Raw genomic sequence first — 27,004 nt, 5'->3', positions numbered from 1 at the left:
GTATGCGTTTGATGTGTGATGTATGTATTCTGCGTTCAAAAGACTCCGGCTTATTAGTGATTCCTAGAGCTCAAAAAAAGTCTGCGGGCTATAGAGCGTTTTCCGTTCGGGCTCCAGTACTCTGGAATGCCCTCCCGGTAACACTTCGAGATGCTACCTCAGTAGAAGCATTTAAGTCTCATCTTAAAACTCATCTGTATACTCTAGCCTTTAAATACACCTCCTTTTTAGACCAGTTGATCTGCCGCTTCTTTTCTTTCTCCTATGTCCCCCCCTCCCTTGTGGAGGGGGTCCGGTCCGATGACCATGGATGAAGTACTGGCTGTCCAGAGTCGAGACCCAGGATGGACCGCTCGTCGGGACCCAGGATGGACCGCTCGCCTGTATCTGTTGGGGACATCTCTACGCTACTGATCCGCTTGAGATGGTTTCCTGTGGACGGGACTCTCACTGCTGTGTTGGAGCCACTATGGATTGAACTTTCACAGTATCATGTTAGACCCGCTCGACATCCATTGCTTTCGGTCCCCTAGAGGGGGGGGGTTGCCCACATCTGAGGTCCTCTCCAAGGTTTCTCATAGTCAGCATTGTCACTGGCGTCCCACTGGATGTGAATTCTCCCTGCCCACTGGGTGTGAGTTTTCCTTGCCCTTTTGTGGGTTCTTCCGAGGATGTTGTAGTCGTAATGATTTGTGCAGTCCTTTGAGACATTTGTGATTTGGGGCTATATAAATAAACATTGATTGATTGATTGATTGATTCTTTAGTATCATGACCCGTTGAATGCATACTGTATTAACCTGCTTTAGGACAACGGATGGAAATGAGCTATTGTGCTAACTCCGGCATATTTACATTGTTGCTCTATTTGATGAATATGCATTGTCCTAATTCAAATTATTACATTCAATTCAATTTAAATGCTTTAGCTTGATGCTAATTTACATTGAATTTGCCTTAAACATGCTACTGATGAGCATTAGCGATTTTAAGATAGATCGTACTTTATTGATTCATTTAGGAATATTAAAAATAAAGAAATAAAATAAATAAATTAAATAAAATTATTTATAAAATAAAATGAATAAAATTAAAATAATAAAATAAATAATGAATAATAATAGAAATAAATTTAAATAGAGACTTCAACACCTCCAAATTTGGCAAAAAAAACCTAAATCTAAGATGCACATTAATAAATCCAACAATTGCAGTACAAACACTTTTTAGGGCGCAAAAAAGGGACTAGATTCAGTTATTGGCAAAGATCTGACTTTAGCCATGACCTCCCTGCTTGACACTCAGCATCAAGGCTTAGAATTGGGGGTTAAATCACAAAAAATGATTCCCAGGCACGGCCAACAATGCTGCCCACTGCTCCCCTCACCTCCCAGGGGGTGATCAAGGGTGATGGGTCAAATGCAGAGAATCATTTCCTCACAATTAGTGTGTGTGTGACAATCATTGCTACTTTAACTCTCACACTATTATGTTAGATCCACTATGGACTGGACTCTCACTATTATGTTAGATCCACTATGGACTGGACTCTCACACTATTATGTTAGATCCACTATGGACTGGACACTCACTATTATGTTAGATCCACTATGGACTGGACTCTCACACTATTATGTTAGATCCACTATGGACTGGAGTCTCACACTATTATGTTAGATCCACTATGGACTGGACTCTCACTATTATGTTAGATCCACTATGGACTGGACTCTCACTATTATGTTAGATCCACTATGGACTGGACTCTCACACTATTATGTTAGATCCACTATGGACTGGACTCTCACTATTATGTTAGATCCACTATGGACTGGACTCTCACTATTATGTTAGATCCACTATGGACTGGACTCTCACACTATTATGTTAGATCCACTATGGACTGGACTCTCACTATTATGTTGGATCCACTATGGACTGGACTCTCACACTATTATGTTAGATCCACTATGGACTGGACACTCACTATTATGTTAGATCCACTATGGACTGGACTCTCACACTATTATGTTAGATCCACTATGGACTGGACTCTCACTATTATGTTAGATCCACTATGGACTGGACACTCACTATTATGTTAGATCCACTATGGACTGGACTCTCACTATTATGTTAGATCCACTATGGACTGGACACTCACTATTATGTTAGATCCACTATGGACTGGACTCTCACTATTATGTTAGATCCACTATGGACTGGACTCACACTATTATGTTAGATCCACTATGGACTGGACTCTCACAATATTATGTTAGATCCACTATGGACTGGACTCTCACTATTATGTTAGATCCACTATGGACTGGACTCACACTATTATGTTAGATCCACTATGGACTGGACTCTCACTATTATGTTGGATCCACTATGGACTGGACTCACACTATTATGTTAGATCCACTATGGACTGGACTCTCACACTATTATGTTAGATCCACTATGGACTGGACTTTCACTATTATGTTAGATCCACTATGGACTGGACTCTCACTATTATGTTAGATCCACTATGGACTGGACTCACACTATTATGTTAGATCCACTATGGACTGGACTCTCACTATTATGTTAGATCCACTATGGACTGGACTCTCACACTATTATGTTAGATCCACTATGGACTGGACTCTCACTATTATGTTGGATCCACTATGGACTGGACTCACACTATTATGTTAGATCCACTATGGACTGGACTCTCACACTATTATGTTAGATCCACTATGGACTGGACTTTCACTATTATGTTAGATCCACTATGGACTGGACTCTCACTATTATGTTAGATCCACTATGGACTGGACTCTCACACTATTATGTTAGATCCACTATGGACTGGACTCTCACACTATTATGTTAGATCCACTATGGACTGGACTCTCACACTATTATGTTAGATCCACTATGGACTGGACTTTCACAATATTATGTTAGACCTACTCGACGTCCATTGCTTTCTGTCACCCACATATGCGGTCCTCTCCGAGGTTTCTCATAGTCATTCACAGAGTCTTATGTGGGCTCTGTACCACAGATGTGGTTGTGGCTTGTGCAGCCCTTTGAGACACTTGTGATTTAGGGTTATATAAATAAACATTGATTGATGACTTTAGTCTATATTCTACTGCAATTTAACATCTTGAAATTGCAACTGCACGCAAAGTCTACTATATCAGAATCAGATTTATGGGCCAAGTACAGTTTAGACACAAGGAATTTAATTAGAACTGTGCTTTCTTTGTTAAATGTGAGAAACAAAGAAAAAGGCAACAACTTGAGTAGCATGGCGGCCATCACACTACCTGCAAATGAGACTTAGAAGTGGACAAGTGGACAGCCAAGTTATCATGAGCTCACTGTTAAAATGTTGGATTGAAACAAACATTGAACACACACAGAAGTACCAAAAACTGGTACCGCTGAGTATTCATATTGATTCCCAGGTAGCGGGAATTGGTACCGAATGTATTCAAGTGTGCAAGGCAGCCATCCCTAATAATACTGCAGAGTATTGATCCAGCAGTCAACCACCTTACCTTGCCTGATCGTAGTCTCTGGATCCTGGTTTCACACACCTTCCTCACAAACCGAAGACTGTTTATCTGGTTCTTGATCATGTTGATGTCTAGCAGTTAGAAAAAAGGGGAGCAGAGTTGGGTGTTTAGAGCAAATCTGGGCAAAGCGGGCCACATGCGGACCGTTAAGATTTTCAATATGGCCTGCCGGACATTCTACATAAATGTTAAACCTTTAACATAAAAAATGTAACCACCATTATGATGTGCAGTGCTGTTTTTAAATGACCGTAAGTCTTGAACTATAGAAATTGGGCTGGGTGATGTGGCCTTTTTTAATGTCTCTATATTTTTAAGCCATATCACGACACATGATATTTATCTGGATATCTTGAGACATATATAATAGTCTCCTTCTTGTTGTGTGCAGTTGTGCACTGAGCTCCAAAAGCTGTAGATGTTATAACCACGCTGTTTCTAAGGAGGAAAAGTGGACGTGACGACAGGCTGTCCTCACTCAGCTCTGGCTGGAAATCCAGAGAAATTCAGGAAATTCAGGAGAATGGTTGTCCCGGGAGATTTTCGGGAGAGGCACTGAAATTCGGGAGTCTACCGGAAAATTCGGGAGGGTTGGCAAGTATGGGCTAGTCTCTTACGTGAATGAGATTAAAGAAAAAATATATTTTACGGGAATGTGTTAATAATTTCACATATAAGTCGCTCCCCCAGCCAAACTATGAAAAAAACTGCGACTTAAAATCCCCAAAATACGGTAGTGTTCCTGAAAAAAAGGGACCCAAAGACACATACTGTAAAGCAGATTTTTACAGCCAAATGTCTACATATAATTTATACACACCAGGGTTTCCCGCAGCCACCGCCTAAACTAAAGTCTTAACAAGCTGCTCAGCTTATTTTTGCCACTGTCTCTGTCAGTATGTCTCTGCAGCATCCAGCATTGTCCCACCCACACAACCATCTGATTGGTTACACGCAGAGCGGTAACAGCCAATCAGCAGTGCGTATTCAGAGCGCATGTAACATGGAGCGAGCAGAAAGGTGTTTTTAGCAGGTAAGGCAGGGGACTCTCTCCAAATGATGATAAACACCTGCCAGTCAACTACAAGTAACATCACTAAGAGCCCGTTGACGTTCTAGAAACAAGCGGCAGCTCAGCTCGCTCGCAGTTCTTGAGGTGAAGGCTAATTAGCTATTAGCGTAATGTTAGTTCACTGTGGGGTGTGCGTGCGTGTATTACGGACAGCAAAGCCCTGTCTGTCTGAGAGAAAGACAAGCAATAATGACTTACAGTTCAAAACTAAGTTATTTCACTTGACTTTTTTCTGTGTTGATTGAGGTGTGTTGAAGCAACAAAAAATAACATTATGTTTATTGAAGAGTTTCTGTCTCTGATAGTTGCTATAATAATGTAAGTGCATTATAAAGCCTACATGAACTCCATGGTGTTCAGGGATGAATAGTCTTTCCTATTGCTATTGTACTATTTTTTTCAGCTATAGTTACATTAATCATAAGTTTTGAAGCAGCCCAGTTTTGAATGGCAGGGTCCCTGCTATCACATGTTGATAAAAATATTACATTTACATAATAAAAATAAACTACAGGTTTCCGAAATGCTATAATAAATTAAGGAAAGACCCCAAAAGGGACAAGCGGTAGAAAAAGGATGGATGGATGGATGAATGGAGTTGAGCATACGTCAGCACGTGGCCCCACTTTTAACACTTTTTTTCAAACGCTTACTGCAAACGCTTACTTACAGTAAGTCATTAATTTGACTTTGTAAGTCATTTTTTTAGTACCTCAGGTAACTAAGACCGTTTTGTTTTTACTTTACGGAAAAAATATTGAGATATATATCGTATATCGCCACTCAGCACACGGAGCGGAAAACACAACCAAAAGTTGTAGGCTGCTTCACGCGACGAAGCCGGCCTACTTTACCACAGCCTGTAATCTATTGCCCCCCCCAGGCTGTGGCGGCAGCGACGAGGTGGAGACGTGATGGCGACAAGCTGATATTGTCACATCGTGGTGATGGATGTCTTGTCTTGTTTTGTTTTGTCTTCTGAATTGCATGTTTTTTTTTTTTTAAAGCAACTCCTCTTGTTTCAGATCACTTGGCCTTCGTCTTGTGTCATCAGTGTGATGTCATCCCTGACCCCTGATTGTTTCCACCTGTTTCCCATTACCCTCATGTGTCATATAAGCCCACGCCTCCCCTTGTTCTGTGCCAGATTGTCTCCAGCTTCCGTGCCTGTCTCGCTTCCATGTCCATGTCCATGCCTTGCCTCGTCCCACACTTATTTTCTTGGTTCCTGAATTCCTACGCTGTTATTTTGAGTTTGACTTTTTCTCCTCCTCAGAGTGAATTTTGTTATTTAGCTTTTGTTCAACCGAAGTGCTGAGTTATCTTTTTTTTTCCTGCTAATCTTTCCTTCCTCACATTTCTTGAGTGATTTTTCATTTACCATTATTAAATTAAGATTAAGAGTAGCAATTTTTATAGTCATTGTTTTCTTCCTCCTGTTGGAGCGTTTTATGTCAATAAATTTCATAGCAGATACGGCGCAAATTATAGTTTGTCTTTGTTTTTGTATGTTCCTCCTTTTGGAAGTGATTTTCGGTTATTCCCTTTTTTGGAACCTTTTTCGCTGACCGTTTTTGTTATTTGTAGATTTTGTATTACTCTGACTCTGGAAGTGAAAGAGCCGTCAAAATAAAAGTCCCCTAAGTATCCCATCTGAGTTCATTCCTTTGTCCAAGCCAGACAGAGATACACCTGCCCACCCCCTGGAGAGTCACCACCTTAACTAACACATTTTCTGGGGAAAACACTGCACACATCCACATTGGCCGCCACCATACTTGCCAACCCTCCCGGATTTTCCGGGAGACTCCCTAAATTCATCGCCTCTCCCCAAAACCTCCAGGAATAAATGTTCTCCCGAAAATCTCCCGAAATTCAGCCGGAGCTGGAAGCCACGCCCCCTCCAGCACCATGCGGACCTGAGTGGGGACAGCCTGATTTCACGTCCGCTTTCCCACTATATAAACAGCTTGCCTGCCCAATCACATTATATTACAACATCTACGGATTTGAATAAAAAACTGCACACACAAGGAGACAAAGCAGAAGAACGAGGAAGTTACTGCCATGGCGACGCCCTCTGTAATAGAGTGATTCTATGTTGTCTGTTGCCATCTCCTGGTGAATGTTGGCTATAGCGTTATGGGGTTGCTTTTTGATTGCACACCTGACGGCAAGTGAGGTAGTCTGTTCTGAAGCCCACAGTAAAGAGACATAACTTCATCCCCTCGCCTGGTTATTGACTCCAACCCAATACATTACACCGAGCAAAATGAAGAAATAAATGGCAGAACAAAGCTTACTCAAATAGTGAAAGGTAAGTGCTGTTTTTTTTTAGTAACCAGCCAGCACAGTACAGTTAGTAGAACAACTGTGTTTTTATTACTGTGTATTTGATAGGTGCTGTCTGAAATTCACTAGAACTAGAATTCACTGAAAGTCAAGAATTTCATATATATATTTATATGAAATATATATGAAATACTCGAGTTGGTGAATTGTAGATGTAAATATACTCCTCCCCTCTTAACCACGCCCCCCCACCCCACACCTCCCGAAATCGGAGGTCTCAAGGTTGGCAAGTATGGCTGCCACAGACACATTTTTTCTCTCAATGTGGCCCCCTGAGTCAAAATATTTGCCCAGCTGTGGTTTCGAGGGTTACGGAAGCTGCAAGTGATGTGGCCTCACCATCTCCCGCCGAGTCCAGCGAGCGCAGGTACTGCAGCTCCTCCATCACCTTGTCCTTCACGGCCTCCAGCTCGGCAGGCTTGTCCGTCAGCTTTAGAGTGTTCATAAAGGCTTCGTAGTTACAGCTGGAGTCCCGGATCTACGAGCACACACTCTGAATCACTGTCAAAAACACACGGCTCGTGAGATGTTTCCATGCCCAAAGTGTCCAAGTGGTACCATCCAAATGACAAACTGGTTGATGTAGTCTGGGTCGCTCAGCTGGTTAATGAGAGGAAGGAGGACGCCGCGTGCCAACACCTCCTAAAAAAACCACATCCCAGGTGAAGTGAGAACTGCCGCCAAGCCACTGAGACTTTCTGACATGCACTTACTCTTAAAAAGTATCGCATATTCTTGTTGTGGAAGTCCCCAGGAGGTAGTAACAGGTACAGGAGCAACTCGCACAAGTCTCGGAGGAAACCTGACACAAAAAGTTGTTCAGCGATGATGAATGATGCTAGACACTGACATTTATTTAATAACACCACTTTAACATTTGACAACAAACAATTACACAAGGCAACTCTCTCCTTTGAGGCACACATTAAAAGCGTTACTAAAACGGCCTTCTTTCATCTCAGTAATATCACAAAAATTCGCTCCATTTTGTCCACTAAAGACGCTGAGATCATTATCCATGCGTTTGTTACGTCTCGCCTCGATTACTGTAACCTATTATTTTGGGGTCTCCCCATGTCTAGCATTAAAAGATTACAGTTGGTACAAAATGCGGCTGCTAGACTTTTGACAAGAACTAGAACGTTTGATCACATTACGCCTGTACTGTATATACCTTTATATACATATATACATACATATATACTGTACATACCTTTATATACATATATACATACATATATACTGTATATACCTTTATATACATATATACATACATATATACCTATACTGTATATACCTTCATATACATATATACATACATATATACCTATGCTGTATATACCTTTATATACATATATACATACATATATACCTATACTGTATATACCTTTATATACATATATACATACATATATACCTATACTGTATATACCTTTATATACATACATATATACCTATACTGTATATACCTTTATATACATATATACATACATATATACCTATACTGTATATACCTTTATATACATACATATATACCTATACTGTATATACCTTTATATACATATATACATACATATATACCTATACTGTATATACCTTTATATACATATATACATACATATATACCTATACTGTATATACCTTTATATACATATATACATACATATATACCTATACTGGCTCACCTGCACTGGCTTCCTGTGCACTTAAGAAATGACTTTAAGGTTTTACTACTTACGTATAAAATACTACACAGTCTAGCTCCAGCCTATCTTGCCGATTGTATTGTACCATATGTCCCGGCAAGAAATCTGCGTTCCAGTACTCTGGAATGCCCTCCCGGTAACAGTTCGAGATGCTACCTCAGTAGAAGCATTTAATTCCCATCTTAAAACTTTTTGTATACTCTAGCCTTTAAATAGTCCCCTTTTTTAGAACAGTTGATCTGAAGTTTCTTTTCTTTTTCTCCTCTGCCCCCCTGTCCCTTGTGGAGGGGCGGCGGGGGGGGACAAAGGTCTGGTGGCTATGAATGAAGTGCTGGCTGTCCAGAGTCGGGACCCAGGATGGACCGCTCGCCTGTGCATCGGTTGGGGACATCTCTGTGCTGCTGATCCACCTCTGCTAGGTATGGTTTCCTGCTGGCCCCACTATGGACGGGACTGTCACTATTATATTGGATCCACTATGGACTGGACTGTCACTGTTATGTTGGATCCACTATGGACTGGACTTTCATAATTTCATGTTAGACCCGCTCGACATCCATTGCTTTCGGTCTCCCCTGGGGGTGGGGGGTTTGCCCACATATGCGGTCCTCTCCAAGGTTTCTCATAGTCACTGTCACCAACGTCCCACTGGGTTGAGTTTTTCCTTGCCCATATGTTGGCTCTGTACCGCGGATGTGGTTGTGGCTTGTGCAGCCCTTTGAGACACTTGTGATTTAGGGCTATATAAGTAAACATTGATTGATTATGTCTACCTTCTTCATCCTTTTGAGAAGTGCACACGACGTCTCGACAAATCTTCCTTTCCATCTCCACTTCCGCCTCAAAAAATGAGTCGATCAGCTCCTCGGTTATGTCTCCTGTTTAGACAACACCACTCTTACTCTCTCACTTCTCATCAGGTGTCATTCATTTGTGTTTACTTAGTTTATCCTCTCTGTCTGGGAGACGATCCTGAGCTTTACGAAAGACACGCAAATGGGTGGCAAAGTCGTCCACCAGGCGGGTGGTGAAGTAAGGCTGCCAGTCCACCTCTTTGGACCTTCACACATACAAAAAAACACAGGAACACGCTAATTAGTGTGAGAGCTGAATAAATAAATAGCTGATAATGCAAATTGCAACCACAATCATTACTTTAATTATTCCCAACTGTATTGGATGTCTGAAAGAAAGCCTGCGCTTTTTTACCGTGTGGAGAACTGGACGAGAGCATTCTGCAGCGTCTGTCTGATCTCCAGTAAGAAAGACTCGTCCTCGCTCAGAGTGTAATACCAATACTGGATATAATCTCGCAGAGCAAACTGGATCACCTGCATGCGCCAACAGAAGAACAAAGACAAGACCAAATCTATACTCATTATTCCATTTTCTATGAATAAAAAGGAAATCAGGGGCTTAAAAAAGTCATTGGCAGGAAAAAGTAGAGTAATAGACACCAGAGACACACTGCAGGCTTACACACACACATGCATCCACAAAAATATACGCCACACCCCCCAATCCAATGCCCGCGACGCAAATCTCATAGGGGTGATGAAAGGATGGTCAGCGCCTGAGAGCTGCGGCCGACCACCATGACTCCGCACTCCCTCCCCTCTGTTGCTAGATATCGAGAGATGTATGTTGTAATATGTATATGTGCTTTGCTATGGAGGTTTTTTTCCCACTCCAGACTGGGCCCCCTTAAGAGCCCAGTCTAAATTGTATTTTTTTTACTCATCCTTCCCCAGCGTTTCACCTTTTTTACCATCTTTTACGGGGAGCCTTGTGGCCACCCATCAGCGTTCCTGTTCTGTAACCCTCTACACTGTTTGTTTGTCTAATCTTGAACGGGTTTGTGCTGAAACTAAAGTTTTGTTGTACTTGTGCAATGACAATAAAGACCTATCCTATCCTGATAGCAATGGTGGAAGAGGAATCCTACTTAACTGATAATTAAATTACTCCGATTGACTACCACACTTGAATCCAAAATTTAAAAAATATCTTTTAGTGATTTAAAAGGCAGTTTGCATGGAACAAGAATACCTTTGTTTGTGAAATCCAATACCTCAAAGTAGCACACAATGACGAACACATGAGTGAGGGCAGTTTCCCACCTCGACCTTCAGCGATGTCCCACTTCAATTATTACCTTTCAAAATACCCTCATGACCATTGCTGGAGAAGTACTATACAGTACACATTTACACCCTACCGGGCATTGCATCACATCAACACTGTACAAAACGGATTATATTCTGGTAAATTTAAAAATCAATTAAAACGTACACTGCAAAAAGTAAGTGCTCACAAACAAGAAAAAAAAAAAAATAGGGGAATTTTATTTGAACTTAGCAAAATGATCTGCTAATAGAACAAGAACATTTGGCTTGTCAAGACTTTCCAAAACAAATAAAATTAGCTAAATTTAATGAACACAAAAATACCTTAAAATAAGTATATTCTCACAAATAAGTGCACTTTTCTTGGTAGAAAAAAAGAGACCTTTTTGCTCAATATGTTGAAAAATATTCTTAAATGCAGTAAATGTTAGTGCTATTATCTCCACATAATGTTATGTGCTCGGCATTACATTTCTTCAAACCAGCAAACTTACACTAAAATCTGATTTATTCTTCTTAATGGAAAGGCAACAAGGCAAGCGTTTCAATCAATCAATGTTTATTTATATAGCTCTAAATCACAAGTGTCTCAAAGGGCTGCACAAACCACAACGACATCCTCGGTAGAGCTTGTTACTCTCGGGGTCTCCTAGGCGCTCAGGCAAATCATATGGTCTAAAAATGCATTTTTCCATCGACAACATGACATCATCGCACCAAGTGTGTGCTTTTTCAGTCAATTAGTGCGCATATATACAGCCCAAATGTTTTAATTGTAATTTGGAAGAATTCATTCGAATGTGCATGAACTATTTCTGTTCTAAATTGTTTGAAATGTCACATGTGAAATGTTTAAATATTAACTTTATTAACTAGTTTACTTTAGTGTGCCAACTGTACTACTACATGAGTACGTATGCTCTATTGTTTCCTGAGCTGTGAATCTTTGGGTGTCCCACGATTCAATATTAATTCTTGGGGTCACGATTCGATAATATATCGATTTTTTCGATTCACCACGATTGAACCAGGAACCTTCAGGTTGCTGGCACAACCACTTTCCCAACTGCGCCACGCCGTCCCCTAATCACCTGTCACATCACACCATGACTTATTTGGATTTTTTTTTGCTGTTTTCCTGTGTGTAGTCTTTTATTTCATGTCTTGCGCTCCTATTTTGGTGGCTTTTTCTCTTTTTTTGGTATTTTCCTGTAGCAGATTCATGTCTGATATTTCCCGCATCTACTTAGTTTTTATCCTTCTTCGTGGGAACATTGTCGATTGCCATGTCGTGTTCGGATGGACATTGTGGACGCCGTCTTTGCTCCACAGTAAGTCTTTGCTGTCGTCCAGCATTCTGTTTTTGTTTACTTTGTAGCCAGTTCAGTTGTAGTTTCATTCTGCATAGCCTTCCCTAAGCTTCGATGCCTTTTTCTTAGGGGCACTCACCTTTTGTTTATATTTGGTTTAAGCATTAGACACCTTTTTACCTTCACCCTGCCTCCCGCTGTTTCCGACATCTACAAAGCAATTAGCTACCTGCTGCCACCCACTGACATGGAAGAGTATTACACGGTTAGTCTGCCGAGCTCTAGACAGCACCGACACTCAACAACAACACATCATTTACTGGTTTTCAAAAAATATTTTTTATCCCAAATAGGTGAACTTAGATCATCTCCCATGGCACACCAGGCCTCGGCACAGTGGTTGAAAAACACTGATCTAGAGCACAAGGAAAAATGTTTCATGGCAAATAGAATGATCCTTGTTGCAGTGTGTAAGAGGCCAGCTTATAAATGCTGCATGAATAATTCACCATGATGGGAAGCTTTCACAGTGGAGACCGAAATATGCTCTCACGTCACATAGTCGCGTCTCCATTCATTTAAAATTCTTTCAATTGTAATTCTCTTCCAAAACGCTAGGGGGCAGTGTTGCCAAACGGAGCCACCGCAGCTGTCCTTGACTCCATATTTAGCTTCTTGTGTGGTGGTGAGCAATGACCACATCGAGATCAGGGATTCTCAAACTGTGGTATGTGTGCCACTAGTGGTACGCCAGCTCCATCTGGTGGCACGCCAAAGAATCACTTGATTAAAGTACAGGGTTTTATTTTCCTATTTTCAAACACAATGTTACTGTTCAAACTATGTGTGACGTTACAGTGGCCAAAATATATTAAATATACTTGTTATTTCATCAAACATATATTATCGTCATTTCCCTCGGGGAAACTGGGTAGCATATGGCACACTGACAAAGCTTAACCTATTATTACTATAACAATCTACAAGGTTAATACAGTTCACTTCTCTTTCTTCCCCTCCATTTATCTGCCTTTTTTTTATTTTAACCTATTATTACTATAACAATCTACAAGGTTAATACAGTTCACTTCTCTTTCTTCCCCTCTATTTATCTGCCTTTTTTTATTTTAACCTAACATTACTATAACAATCTACAAGGTTAATACAGTTCACTTCTCTTTCTTCCCCTCCATTTATCTGCCTTTTTTTATTTTAACCTAACATTACTATAACAATCTACAAGGTTAATACAGTTCACTTCTCTTTCTTCCCCTCCATTTATCTGCCTTTTTTTTTATTTTAACCTAATATTACTATATCAATCTAAAAGGTTAATACAGTTCGCTTCTCTTTCTTCCCCTCTATTTATCCGCCTTTTTTTTATTTTAACCTAATATTACAATAACAATCTACAAGGTTAATACAGTTCACTTCTCTTTCTTCCCCTCCATTTATCTGCCTTTTTTTAATTTTAACCTATTATTACTATAACAATCTACAAGGTTAATACAGTTCACTTCTCTTTCTTCCCCTCTATTTATCTGCCTTTTTTTATTTTAACCTAATATTACTATAACAATCTACAAGGTTAATACAGTTCACTTCTCTTTCTTCCCCTCCATTTATCTGCCTTTTTTTTTATTTTAACCTATTATTACTATAACAATCTACAAGGTTAATACAGTTCACTTCTCTTTCTTCCCCTCCATTTATCTGCCTTTTTTTTTTTTTAACCTAATATTACTATATCAATCTATATCAATACCTGGGGGCCACTGGATGCAGAAACTGGGTGAGGCTGGGCCGCAAGAAAAGATCTGTTAAAAAATTTAACATTCACTTTTGAATGAATTCACCTTCTATGAATGGCTTTCCCGCCCTAGCAACATACTTGCCAACCCTCACCATTTTTCCAGGAGACTCCTGAGTTTCAGTGCACCTCCCGACAATCTACCTGTGCAACCATTCTCCCCAATTTGTCCCAATTATCACCCGGCCGACATTATTAAGGCTGCCGTGACTGCACTGCCTTTAACGTCCTCTACAACAGTGGTTCTCGACCTTTTTTCACTGGTGTAATCCCTGTCAACATTTATTTAATTCAAGTACCCCCTAATCACAGCAAAGCATTTTTGGTTGGAAAAAAGAGATAAAGAAGTAAAATACAGCACTATGTCATCAGTTTCTGATTTATTCAATAAATCAATCAATGTTTATTTATATAGCCCTAAATCACTAGTGTCTCAAAGGGCTGCACAAACCACTACGACATCCTCGGTAGGCCCACATATTAAATTGTATGACAGTGCAAAATATTGCTCATTTGTAGTGGTCTTTCTTCAACTATTTGGAAAAAAAGATATAAAAATAACTAAAAACTTGTTGAAAAATAAACAAGTGATTCAATTCTAAATGCAGATTTCTCCACATAGAAGTAATCATCAACTTAAAGTGTCCTCTTTGGGGATTGTAATAGAGATCCATCTGGATTCATCAACTTACTTCTAAACATTTCTTCACAAAAAAAAAGAAATCTTTAACATCAATATTTATGGAACATGTCCATAAAGCTGTTAACACTAAATATTACCATTGTTGTATTATTTTTTCACAGGTTATGAACTTACATTCATATTTTGTTGAAGTATTATTCATGTTTGAGACCCCTGCTGTAGAGCCTCTTTGAGTACCCTGAAAAGCGCTATACCAAATAAAATGTATTATTGTTATTATTATTATCATTATTATTACCATACTGCATCATTAATGCTTATGGATCATTTACTGTAACTACTGTATCTGGTCACTTTGTTGTAACACGGTCCTATGCACACGTCAAAGAGAAAGAAGAACAAAACGTTGATTAGGTGGCAGATCTGAATTTGCAAGGCCATTTTCAAGAAGTATATTTAAAGAGAAACTACATCTTGTGAGACGAGGTTGTCTAGCTCCGCTATCCCAGTGGTGAAAAGGGGAAATGCTCGCCACGTCTCCTGGTATCAACAGACTACGAGCGATACCACTGGCTTATTCAAATGGTGAGTCCAAATATTTCATTTCATTATTTTTTCACATTTAATGTTGTTTACAATTATTGTAATGTTGACAGTACCTCTTAAGATATGTTTTTATTTCTGATGCGGGTTTATTGATTTTTAAATGCGCCAGAAAGTAGCCTGTTATGTACACTGTTGATGTGTTTCAATGCTCTGTGGGGCGGTTTAGCTCGGTTGGTAGAGTGGCCGTGCCAGCAACTTGAGGGTTGCAGGTTCAATTCCCGCTTCTGCCATCCTAGTCACTGCCGTTGTGTCCTTGGGCAAGACACTTTACCCACCTGCTCCCAGTGCCACCCACACTGGTTTAAATGGAACTTTGATATTGGGTTTCACTATGTAAAGCGCTTTGAGTCACTAGAGAAAATGCGCTATATGAATATAATTCACTTCACACTTCACAGTAGAGCGCAAATGTGTTTCTGTGTAGCATTTCTCCAGCCAACTCAGTTGACAGCAAAAAGTGGTTGTGGCGGATGTAGGATATGACTTTAAAGCATAAGCAAGCATTCATCATTATAGCTCTTGTCTCAAAGTAGGTGTACGGTCACATCACACCCTGACTTATTTGGACTTTTTTTGCTGTTTTCCTGTGTGTAGTCTTTTACTTCTTGTCTTGTGCTCCTATTTTGGTGGCTTTTTCTCTTTTTTTGATATTTTCCTGTAGCAGTTTCATGTCTTCCTTTGAGCGATATTTCCCGCATCTACTTTGTTTTAGCAATCAGGAATATTTCAGTTTTTTTTATCCTTCTTTGTGGGGACATTATTGATTGTCATGTCATGTTCGGATGGACATTGTGGACGCCGTCTTTGCTCCACAGTAAGTCTTTGCTGTCGTCCAGCATTCTGTTTTTGTTTACTTTGCAGCCAGTTCCAGTTCAGTTGTAGTTTTGTTCTGCATAGCCTTCCCTAAGCTTCAATGCCTTTTCTCAGGGGCACTCACCTTTTGTTTATTTTTGGTTTAAGCCTTAGACACCTTTTTTCCTGTACCCTGCCTCCCGCTGTTTCAGACATTTACTAGGCAATTAGCTACCTGCTGCCACCTACTGACATGGAAGAGTATTACAGGGTTACTCTGCCGAGCTCTACACAGCACCGACACTCAACAACAACACATCGATTGCAGACTATAATTACTGGTTTCCAAAAAATATTTTAACCCAAATAGGTGAAATTAGATCATCTCCCAAGGAACACTGGTTGAAAAACACTGATGTAGACCACAAAATAGTGTTTTAAATTTAGAAGAAAATCATAATACGACCTTTTTAATGCGCCTTTTGTATGAAGAAAGACCTGAATAGACACGCTCACCGGCAGTGCGCCTTTTAATCCAGTGCGCCCTACGGTCCATATTATATTAACAGCTGTATGATAGTGTTCCCATTGCTTTTAAATGCTTAGAATTAGGGCTGGCCGATATATTGATATACTCGATATATCGCGGGTTTGTCTCTGTGCGATATAGAAAATGACTATATCGTGATACTGGAGTATACATTCTCACGTAGTTGCTTTTAGCTGCACGGGTAACGTTAGCTGTGGTGCGAGTGGTAATATGAGAAAAAGAAGGTGCAAATCTGGTAACAAATGAGGGAATTCCCAAGAAAAACAGCAGGGGGTCCATCGTCTGGCGGTGGTTTGGCTTCAAGTGGGAATATGTCGAACAGACAACCGTAATTTGTCAAGTGTGGGGCAAAAGCGTTGCTACAAAAAGTAGCATTACTGCTAATATGTAGAATCATTTAAAACGTCACCCGCTAGAGAATGAAGAGTGTTTACTCCGCATGTCAACATCTCTATTCAGTGCCACACCAACAACATGCCGAGGCAAACATTTCCACATCAACACCGTATGAAAAAAATAGTCAACAACAAAAGGAGATAACGTCCACAGGAACCTACCACATAGTGAAGGACATACACTATTTAATTTCCTATTATGCAGCTCATTTTTATTTGACACTTATTGAAATATCTTGTGTGACATCATGCACAAAAGTGCACTTTATTTGTTTTAAACTATTGTAGTGGTGTTCTGTACAAAAAGTGCACTTTAATTTAGTGTTGTTTTGATATGTCATCTTAGTGACATCATGCACAAAAGTGCACTCATAGCTTGTTTTAAAATGTCTCTGACAATCTTGCACTTTCTGTTTGGAAATGACATGAATGTTTGTGCCACTGTGCCAATAACTGTTTCATAAAATTGACTTAGTTGTGATTTCCCTCTCTGCATGAAAGTGTAAAAGTAGCATATATGAATGCAGTATGAAGAAGAATGTTTGAATGTAGACACATAGAATCATCATACTGCTGTCATTATATGCATCAAGTCTTCATTCAAGGCTAAGACAAAATATGGAGATATATATGGTGTATCGTGACATTCCTTATTACATATCCAGATAATAAAAAAAGGCCATATCGCCCAGCCCTACTTAGAATGAGAAAAAGTATATGTGAAGCACAGTTTCAGTCATCTGACAGCCTTGACAGCAACAACAACATGTGCACAAAGCAGAAGCTGTAATGGATCACGCGGTGATCAAAGTTGGCGCGGTGGATCAGCTGATCAGCCACAAAAAGCATCAAAAAAACCACCTTGCTGATGTTTGCGCAGTCGTGATGCTTGTTGTGTCAGCTATGTTGTTGTATTGTTATCTTTGGGACATAACCCCTGCCAACCCTGCCTGGTTGGCTGGATTTCAAACTACCTCACCGATCTGCCACAGTCTGCCAGACTGAAGGACATCACGTCTGCACTGTGATCAGCAGCACCGGAGCGCCGCACGGAACGGTGCTGGCCCCTCTTCTCTTCACCCTCTACACGGCTGACTTCTGCTACAACTCAGAGCTGTGTCACATCCAGAAGTACGCAGATGACACAGCCATCGTCGGGTGCATCAGGGACGGCAGAGAGGAGTTTCGGAGCCTGGTGAGGGATTTTGCTGTCTGGTGCCACAGGAACCGCTTGCTGCTTATTCCGTCAAAGACCAAGGAGCTGGTCATTGACTTTGGGAGGTCGAGTCCACGGTCACAACCTATTGTGATCCAGGCAGTCGAGGTACAGACAATAAGCTGGCCTGGACTGTCAACACAGACCACTTACACAGGAAAGGACAAAGCAGGCTGTAGTTCCTGAGGAGGCTGCGCTCCTTCAACATTTTTAAAAAACTCTTGTGGATGTACTACCAGTCTGTGGTTGCCAGTCTTCTGTTCTACATGCTAGTGTGCTGGGGGGGCAGTACATCTACGAACCCCCTTTCCATATGAGTCGGGAAATTGTGTTAGATGTAAATATAAACAGAATACAATGATTTACAAATCCTTTTCAAGCCATATTCAGTTGAATATGCTACAAAGACAACATATTTCATGTTCAAACTGATTTTTGCAAATAATCATTAACTTTATAATTTGATGCCAGCAACACGTGACAAAGAAGTTGGGAAAGGTGGCAATAAATACTGATAAAGTTGAGGACTGCTCATCAAACACTTATTTGGAACATCCCACAGGTGTGCAGGCTAATTGGGAACAGGTGGGTGCCATGATTGGGTATAAAAGCAGCTTCCCAAAAAATGCTCAGTCTTTCACAAGAAAGGATGGGGCGAGGTACACCCCTTTGTCCACAACTGTGTGAGCAAATAGTCAAACAGTTTAAGAACAACCTTTCTCAAAGTGACATTGCAAGAAATTGAGGGATTTCAACATCTACGCTCCATAATATCATCAAAAGGTTCAGAGAATCTGGAGAAATCACTCCACGTAAGCGGCATGGCCGGAAACCAACATTGAATGACCGTGACCTTCCATCCCTCAGACGGCACTGTATCTAAAACCTACATCAATCTCTAAAGGATATCACCACATGGGCTCAGGAACACTTCAGAAAACAACCGACACTAAATACAGTTGGTCGCTACAACTACATTATTATTTGCAAAAAAAAAAATAAAGTTTATGAGTTTGAACATGAAATATGTTGTCTTTGTAGCATATTCAACTGAATATGGCTTGAAAAGGATTTGCAAATCATTGTATTCCGTTTATATTTACATCTAACACGATTTCCCAACTCATATGGAAACAGGGTTTGTAAGAAGGACAGCTCCAGACTGGAGAAACTGATCATGCGGGCCGGTTCTACGATGGGGATAAAACTGGACTCACTAGTGAGGGTGGCAGAGAAGAGGACTGTGGACAAACTAGTGAGCATCCTGGATGATGCCAGTCACCCTCTGCATAGTAGCCAGATACTGATAATGCTAATATTGATAACTGATAACTCCAGATACTGATAATGCTAATATTGATAACTGATAACGCCAGATACTGATAACGCTAATACTTTTTCATAACATGGTCACTACTGCCTAGTTTCTCTTGTTATATTCTTATTTACTGTTATAATTTTATTCCCATTGTTGCTTTTCATTTTTATTCCTTTTGTAATATTTTTCAATTTTGTTTCCATTTATACCCCCATTATTTACTTTTTGAATTGATCTCAATTCTGTACTGTGCTGCTGCAATTTAAATGTTGCTGAAGGAACTCTGCTGAAGGAATGAATAAGGTACTATCTATCTAACCACACACACCTGTTGCAGAGGTTCATCGATGAAACTGGAGCCAGTCAGTCGCCTGTCGATCTTTATAGGTTTGGACTCCAGCTTCATCTCTTCTAACGTCTGGCCAAGGGAGACATGAAGCGTGATTGGAGAAGAAAGAACACCACTTCCAATCGCATCAAAGCTGTGTGTTGTACCTTTAAAATACCGATTTGTGTGGGAGGCAGATAGGCATGCTCGCACTTCTCCAGGTGTTTCTCGGAGTTGATCTTCCCGTACAGCAGAGTGACCGCAAAGGCCCTGGTTGGAGAAGTGGGAGTGCTGATAAAGTCGGCAGTTGACATGAATGCACCATGCAGTAATTGTGTCCACTCACCCGCCAATGAAGCAGAGGATATAAAAAGCCAGGTAGAATATGGCGAAGGGTCCGAAGGTGATGAGGAAGAGCACGACTCCGAGACCCCCCCATCCCCAAAAGGACAGACTGGCCTAAAAAGAGGAAAACCATTGAATAACATTCAGCAACTATTAAATGCAGGTGATCATTGGTGTACTAAAGACCGTCTCTCTGACGCCTTTTCTCTTTTTGTGTCATTGGGTTGCTTGAGTGTAGTTCACTTTTACCACACTGGAGGGGGCATTAAATGCATCATTACATCACCAAGCTCTGAAAGTTTTGGTGAACTTCGAAGTCAATTGTTTAAGTGGCAGTGTGCGTCAATACAAAGTGAGTTACTTTATCGACACTGTAATATCACTTGTGTGCTTACAACTGTATTGCAACTTATTTTGTCAGTTTGATTGTACAAACCCCGTTTCCACATGACTTGGGAAATTGTGTTAGAAGAAAATATAAACGGAATACAATGATTTGCAAATCATTTTCAAGCCATATTCAGTTGAATATGCTACAAAGACAACATATTTGATGTTCAAACTGATAAACTTTATTTTTTGCAAATAATCATTAACTTTAGAATTTGATGTCAGCAACACGTGACAAAGAAGTTGGGTAAGGTGGCAATAAATACTGATAAAGTTGAAAAATGCTCATCAAACAATTATCAAAAACCGACATCAATCTCTAAAAGGATATCACCACATGGGCTCAGGAACACTTCAGAAAACCACTGTCTCTAAATATGGTTGGTCGCTACATCTGTAAGTGCAAGTTAAAGCCCTACTATGCAAATCAAAAGACATTTATCAACAACATCCAGAAACGCCGCCGGCTTCTCTGGGCCCGAGATCATCTAAGATGGACTGATGCAAAGTGGAAAAGTGTTCTGTGGTCTGACGAGTCCACATTTTAAATTGTTTTTGGAAATATTCGACATCGTGTCATCCGGACCAAAGGGGAAGCGAACCATCCAGACTGTTATCGACGCAAAGTTGAAAAGCCAGCATGTGTGATGGTATGGGGGTGCATTAGTGCCCAAGGCATGGGTAACTTACACATCTGTGAAGGCACCATTAATGCTGAAAGGTACATACAGCTTTTGGAACAACTAACCCTAACCCAATGTGTTTGCCATTCTTGTTTTGGTGTGGGTTCACACATTTGTAACAGTGTTAAAGTTGTTTATACGGCCACCCTCAGTGGGACCTTTATGGCTGTTGACAGAGTATGCCTTGCATTCACTTGTGTGCGGGAGAAGCTGTAGATATATGATTGGGCCAGTACGCAAAGGAAGAAGAGCCTTTAAGGATTGTTGGCGCTCTCTACCTTTCCCTACGTCCGTGTGCTCAGCGGCGTTATATATAGTCAGAAATGTACTTATTGCAATTAATACCGATTATCATAGTACTGATAACTTCTGATTTTTCATTTTAAAGCATTTATCGGCTGATAATATCGGCAGTCAGATGTTATCGGACATCCCTATTATTTGATATTTTACGAGAATGTGTAAATAATTTCACACCTAAATCGCTCCGGAGTATAAATCGTACCCCCTGCCAAACTACGAAAGAAACTGCGATTTATAACCCGAAAAATACGGTTTAATGTTTATTCAGCCATTCTATCTGACTATTTGATTCCATGATGACGCCTCCCACCACCGCCGCAAGTGGGAAGCACAATGTTGTACCTAACACAATGGATAACAGTCATGTCAACATTATTGTGGCCACAGTCCTGCTACAGCTGCCTCATATGTGAGCCATGCAGTCATTTGGAACACATGCCAATGTCATCAAATATAGCTGCTTGCCAGATTCAAGGATGATTGAATTGGGAATTTTTTTTAAATACGACTTGTAAATGTTTCATTGAACATGTGGGATTTATGGAGTTAGTGATATACAATATACACAAGGCTTAGTTAATTAATGAGTCATTGAAGTCAATCAATCAGGAATTTGGCTGCATTCCTTAGTAGGACCCTAAAACTGAATTATTCAGCAAACTAAGACATTTGAAATGCCTCCAACTTTGTGGAAGGCTCTTTTCTGTTCAGTCCACAATCATCTTTCACTTCTACAAGGTGCAGAGATCACGTGATCAAAGTAGGGCTGGGCAAAATGGCCCTTTGTTAATATCTCCATATTTTTACACCATGTCGCCATACACCATATATATCTCCATATTTTTACACCATATATATCTGCATATTGTGCCTTAGCCTCGAATGAACACTTGATGCATATAATGACAGCAGTATGATGATTCTATGTGTCTACATTCAAACATTCTTCTTCATACTGCATTCATATATGCTACTTTTAAACTTTCATACTAAGTCAATTGAGCAAAAGTGTATTTATGAAACAGTTATTGGCACAGTGGCACAAACATTCATGTCATTTCCAAACAGAAAAGGCAAGATTGTCAGACATTTTAAAACAAGCTATGAGTGCACTTTTGTGCATGATGTCACTAAGATGACATATCCAAACAACACTAAATTAAAGTGCACTTTTGTGCATGATGTCACACAAGATATTTCAAAAAGTGTCAAATAAAAATGAGCTGCATAAAAGGAAATCCAATAGTGTATGTCTTTAACTATGTGGTAGGTTCCTGTGGACGTTATCTCCTTCTGTTGGTGACTATTATTTTCATACGGTGTTGATGTGGAAATGGTTGCTTTGACATCTTGTTGGTGTGGCACCAAACGGAGATGTTGACATGCAGAGTTTCAAGCACTCCCCATTCTCCAGCAGGTGACTTTTCAAATGATGCTACATAAGCAGTGCTGCTACTTTTTGTAGCAACGCTTTTGATGCATAATTGTTCAACATCTTCCCGCTTGAAGCCAAACCACCGCCAGACGATGGACCCCATGCTGTTTTTCTTGGGAAATAATTCTTCCTTCATTTGTTACCAGATTCGCACCTTCTCTCTCTCGTATTACCACCCGCACCGCACCGTTAGCATCACAGCTAATGTTACCATGTCGCTACCTCTCTGCTCTGCAGGAGCGTGTGTCGTTGCACACGTGACGTATGTAAGAAGGTGCGCTTGTTTTAAGTCTCTGTCAGAAGGAGGCACAAGAAAGAGTGAGAAGAGCCTGTAGTGTAATGCCCGCAGCTAAAAGCAACTGCGTGAGAAGGTATACTCTAATATCACAATATAGTCATTTTCTATATCGCACAGAGACAAAGCTGTGATATATCGCCCAGCCCTAGATCAAATGACTTTAATTAGGCGCCTCCCAGCTGCAGGGTAACTTTCTTACATGCTTTACAAATGTTGCACGTGTATGAACAGAAGATGCAGGGTGACTTACAAAAAGGTGGAATACAGTGATGTACATACAAAGGCGCAAATTGAATCCTTTCAATGTAAATATGCCAAACCATATTTACCAAATGGCCTTGGCTGTACGTTCTAGAAATGTCTCTCTTTAATGTCATCCTCATGTAAAAATGTCGCGGATGTCGGTAAAGGACCCTGTAATCCAACATGAAAGACAATGATGTCATACAAAGACTTGTGAGGGTGCCATTGTGCAAACTTATGACTCACTTCCTCTATTGTTCCTTTGTCAGCGCAGGAAACAAAGGTCTCGTTTCCAAGCAAGCAAGTCTGGTGACCGAGCGTTCTAGACAAGCTGGTCTGGTTGCAAGCTATCTTTAAATGTGATCGCTATTACGCAACAACAGCAGGATCCCTGAAGTGCCCATTCACTACCTTTAGTCATCTTACACTACAGATACCTGGGCAAATTAAGGCCCGGGGGCCACATGCGGCCCGTTGGGCTTTTCAGTCTGGCCTGCAGGACATTCCCAAATCATTTTTTTTAGATCTTTAAGATGGAAAGTGTAGCTGCCATTATGATGTGTGCTCATCTTTTCTAATGACTGTAAGTCTTCAACTGTACTAAGTATTTCAATGCTTGGAATCTGCACTTATGGATGATATACTAGTTATTATAGTCACCTAATTAGTTACTATGGTCATCTAATTAGTTACTATGGTCATCTAATTAGTTACTATGCTCATCTAATTAGTTACTATGGTCATCTAATTAGTTACTATGCTCATCTAATTAGTTACTATGTTCATCTAATTAGTTACTATGCTCATCTAATTAGTTACTATGGTCATCTAATTAGTTACTATGCTCATCTAATTAGTTACTATGCTCATCTAATTAGTTACTATGTTCATCAAATTAGTTACTATGCTCATCTAATTAGTTACTATGTTCATCTAATTAGTTACTATGCTCATCTAATTAGTTGCTATGGTCATCTAATTAGTTACTATGGTCATCTAATTAGTTACTATGCTCATCTAATTAGTTACTATGGTCATCTAATTAGTTACTATGGTCATCTAATTAGTTACTATGCTCATCTAATTAGTTACTATGGTCATCTAATTAGTTACTATGCTCATCTAATTAGTTACTATGGTCATCTAATTAGTTACTATGGTCATCTAATTAGTTACTATGCTCATCTAATTAGTTACTATGGTCATCTAATTAGTTACTATGCTCATCTAATTAGTTACTATGCTCATCTAATTAGTTACTATGTTCATCAAATTAGTTACTATGCTCATCTAATTAGTTACTATGTTCATCTAATTAGTTACTATGCTCATCTAATTAGTTGCTATGGTCATCTAATTAGTTACTATGCTCATCTAATTAGTTACTATGCTCATCTAATTAGTTACTATGCTCATCTAATTAGTTACTATGTTCATCTAATTAGTTACTATGGTCATCTAATTAGTTACTATGGTCATCTAATTAGTTACTATGGTCATCTAATTAGTTACTATGCTCATCTAATTAGTTACTATGGTCATCTAATTAGTTACTATGCTCATCTAATGAGTTACTATGCTCATCTAATTAGTTACTATGCTCATCTAATTAGTTACTATGGTCATCTAATTAGTTACTATGCTCATCTAATGAGTTACTATGCTCATCTAATGAGTTACTATGGTCATCTAATTAGTTACTATGCTCATCTAATTAGTTACTATGGTCATCTAATTAGTTACTATGGTCATCTAATTAGTTACTATGGTCATCTAATTAGTTACTATGCTCATCTAATTAGTTACTATGGTCATCTAATTAGTTACTATGGTCATCTAATTAGTTACTATGGTCATCTAATTAGTTACTATGCTCATCTAATTAGTTACTATGGTCATCTAATTAGTTACTATGCTCATTTAATTAGTTACTATGGTCATCTAATTAGTTACTATGGTCATCTAATTAGTTACTATGGTCATCTAGTTAGTTACTATGGTCATCTAATTAGTTACTATGGTCATCTAATTAGTTACTATGGTCATCTAATTAGTTACTATGGTCATTTAATTAGTTACTATGGTCATCTAATTAGTTACTATGGTCATCTAATTAGTTACTATGGTCATCTAATTAGTTACTATGCTCATCTAATTAATTACTATGGTCATCTAATTAGTTACTATGCTCATCTAATTAGTTACTATGCTCATCTAATTAGTTACTATGCTCATCTAATTAGTTACTATGCTCATCTAATTAGTTACTATGTTCATCTAATTAGTTACTATGGTCATCAAATTAGTTACTATGCTCATCTAATTAGTTACTATGTTCATCTAATTAGTTACTATGCTCATCTAATTAGTTACTATGGTCATCTAATTAGTTACTATGCTCATCTAATTAGTTACTATGCTCATCTAATTAGTTACTATGCTCATCTAATTAGTTACTATGTTCATCTAATTAGTTACTATGGTCATCTAATTAGTTACTATGGTCATCTAATTAGTTACTATGGTCATCTAATTAGTTACTATGCTCATCTAATTAGTTACTATGGTCATCTAATTAGTTACTATGCTCATCTAATGAGTTACTATGCTCATCTAATTAGTTACTATGCTCATCTAATGAGTTACTATGGTCATCTAATTAGTTACTATGCTCATCTAATGAGTTACTATGCTCATCTAATGAGTTACTATGGTCATCTAATTAGTTACTATGCTCATCTAATTAGTCACTATGGTCATCTAATTAGTTACTATGGTCATCTAATTAGTTACTATGGTCATCTAATTAGTTACTATGCTCATCTAATTAGTTACTATGGTCATCTAATTAGTTACTATGGTCATCTAATTAGTTACTATGGTCATCTAATTAGTTACTATGCTCATCTAATTAGTTACTATGGTCATCTAATTAGTTACTATGCTCATCTAATTAGTTACTATGCTCATCTAATTAGTTACTATGCTCATCTAATTAGTTACTATGCTCATCTAATTAGTTACTATGGTCATCTAATTAGTTACTATGCTCATCTAATTAGTTACTATGCTCATCTAATTAGTTACTATGCTCATCTAATTAGTTACTATGGTCATCTAATTAGTTACTATGGTCATCTAATTACTTACTATGGTCATTTAATTAGTAACTATGGTCATCTAATTAGTTACTATGGTCATCTAATTAGTTACTATGCTCATCTAATTAGTTACTATGCTCATCTAATGAGTTACTATGGTCATCTAATTAGTTACTATGCTCATCTAATTAGTTACTATGCTCATCTAATTGGTTACTATGGTCATCTAATTAGTTACTATGCTCATCTAATTGGTTACTATGCTCATCTAATTAGTTACTATGCTCATCTAATTGGTTACTATGGTCATCTAATTGGTTACTATGGTCATCTAATTGGTTACTATGCTCATCTAATTAGTTACTATGCTCATCTAATTGGTTACTATGGTCATCTAATTG

At 39.2% G+C, this 27,004-nt stretch overlaps 1 protein-coding gene across 2 annotated transcripts in view; it reads right to left on the bottom strand.

The window, feature by feature from the left end:
- The window catches only part of snx13 (sorting nexin 13), a 75,370-nt gene that overhangs the window by 26,242 nt on the left and 22,124 nt on the right, over positions 1 to 27,004 (bottom strand). For both annotated transcript variants that reach the window (XM_061882811.1, XM_061882810.1), the window contains exons 2-11: positions 20,152 to 20,264; positions 19,973 to 20,075; positions 19,806 to 19,895; positions 9,921 to 10,042; positions 9,653 to 9,771; positions 9,485 to 9,589; positions 7,719 to 7,807; positions 7,564 to 7,647; positions 7,345 to 7,483; positions 3,564 to 3,652 (exon numbers count right to left, since the gene is read on the bottom strand). In XM_061882811.1, coding sequence (XP_061738795.1) covers positions 3,564 to 3,652; positions 7,345 to 7,483; positions 7,564 to 7,647; positions 7,719 to 7,807; positions 9,485 to 9,589; positions 9,653 to 9,771; positions 9,921 to 10,042; positions 19,806 to 19,895; positions 19,973 to 20,075; positions 20,152 to 20,264 — 1,053 coding nt within the window. The remainder of the gene's footprint in view (positions 1 to 3,563; positions 3,653 to 7,344; positions 7,484 to 7,563; positions 7,648 to 7,718; positions 7,808 to 9,484; positions 9,590 to 9,652; positions 9,772 to 9,920; positions 10,043 to 19,805; positions 19,896 to 19,972; positions 20,076 to 20,151; positions 20,265 to 27,004) is intronic.

The sequence above is a fragment of the Nerophis ophidion genome, linkage group LG21 (assembly GCF_033978795.1).
Source record: "Nerophis ophidion isolate RoL-2023_Sa linkage group LG21, RoL_Noph_v1.0, whole genome shotgun sequence".
Lineage (NCBI taxonomy): Eukaryota > Metazoa > Chordata > Actinopteri > Syngnathiformes > Syngnathidae > Nerophis > Nerophis ophidion.
This window is presented reverse-complemented; position numbering and strand designations above follow the sequence as displayed.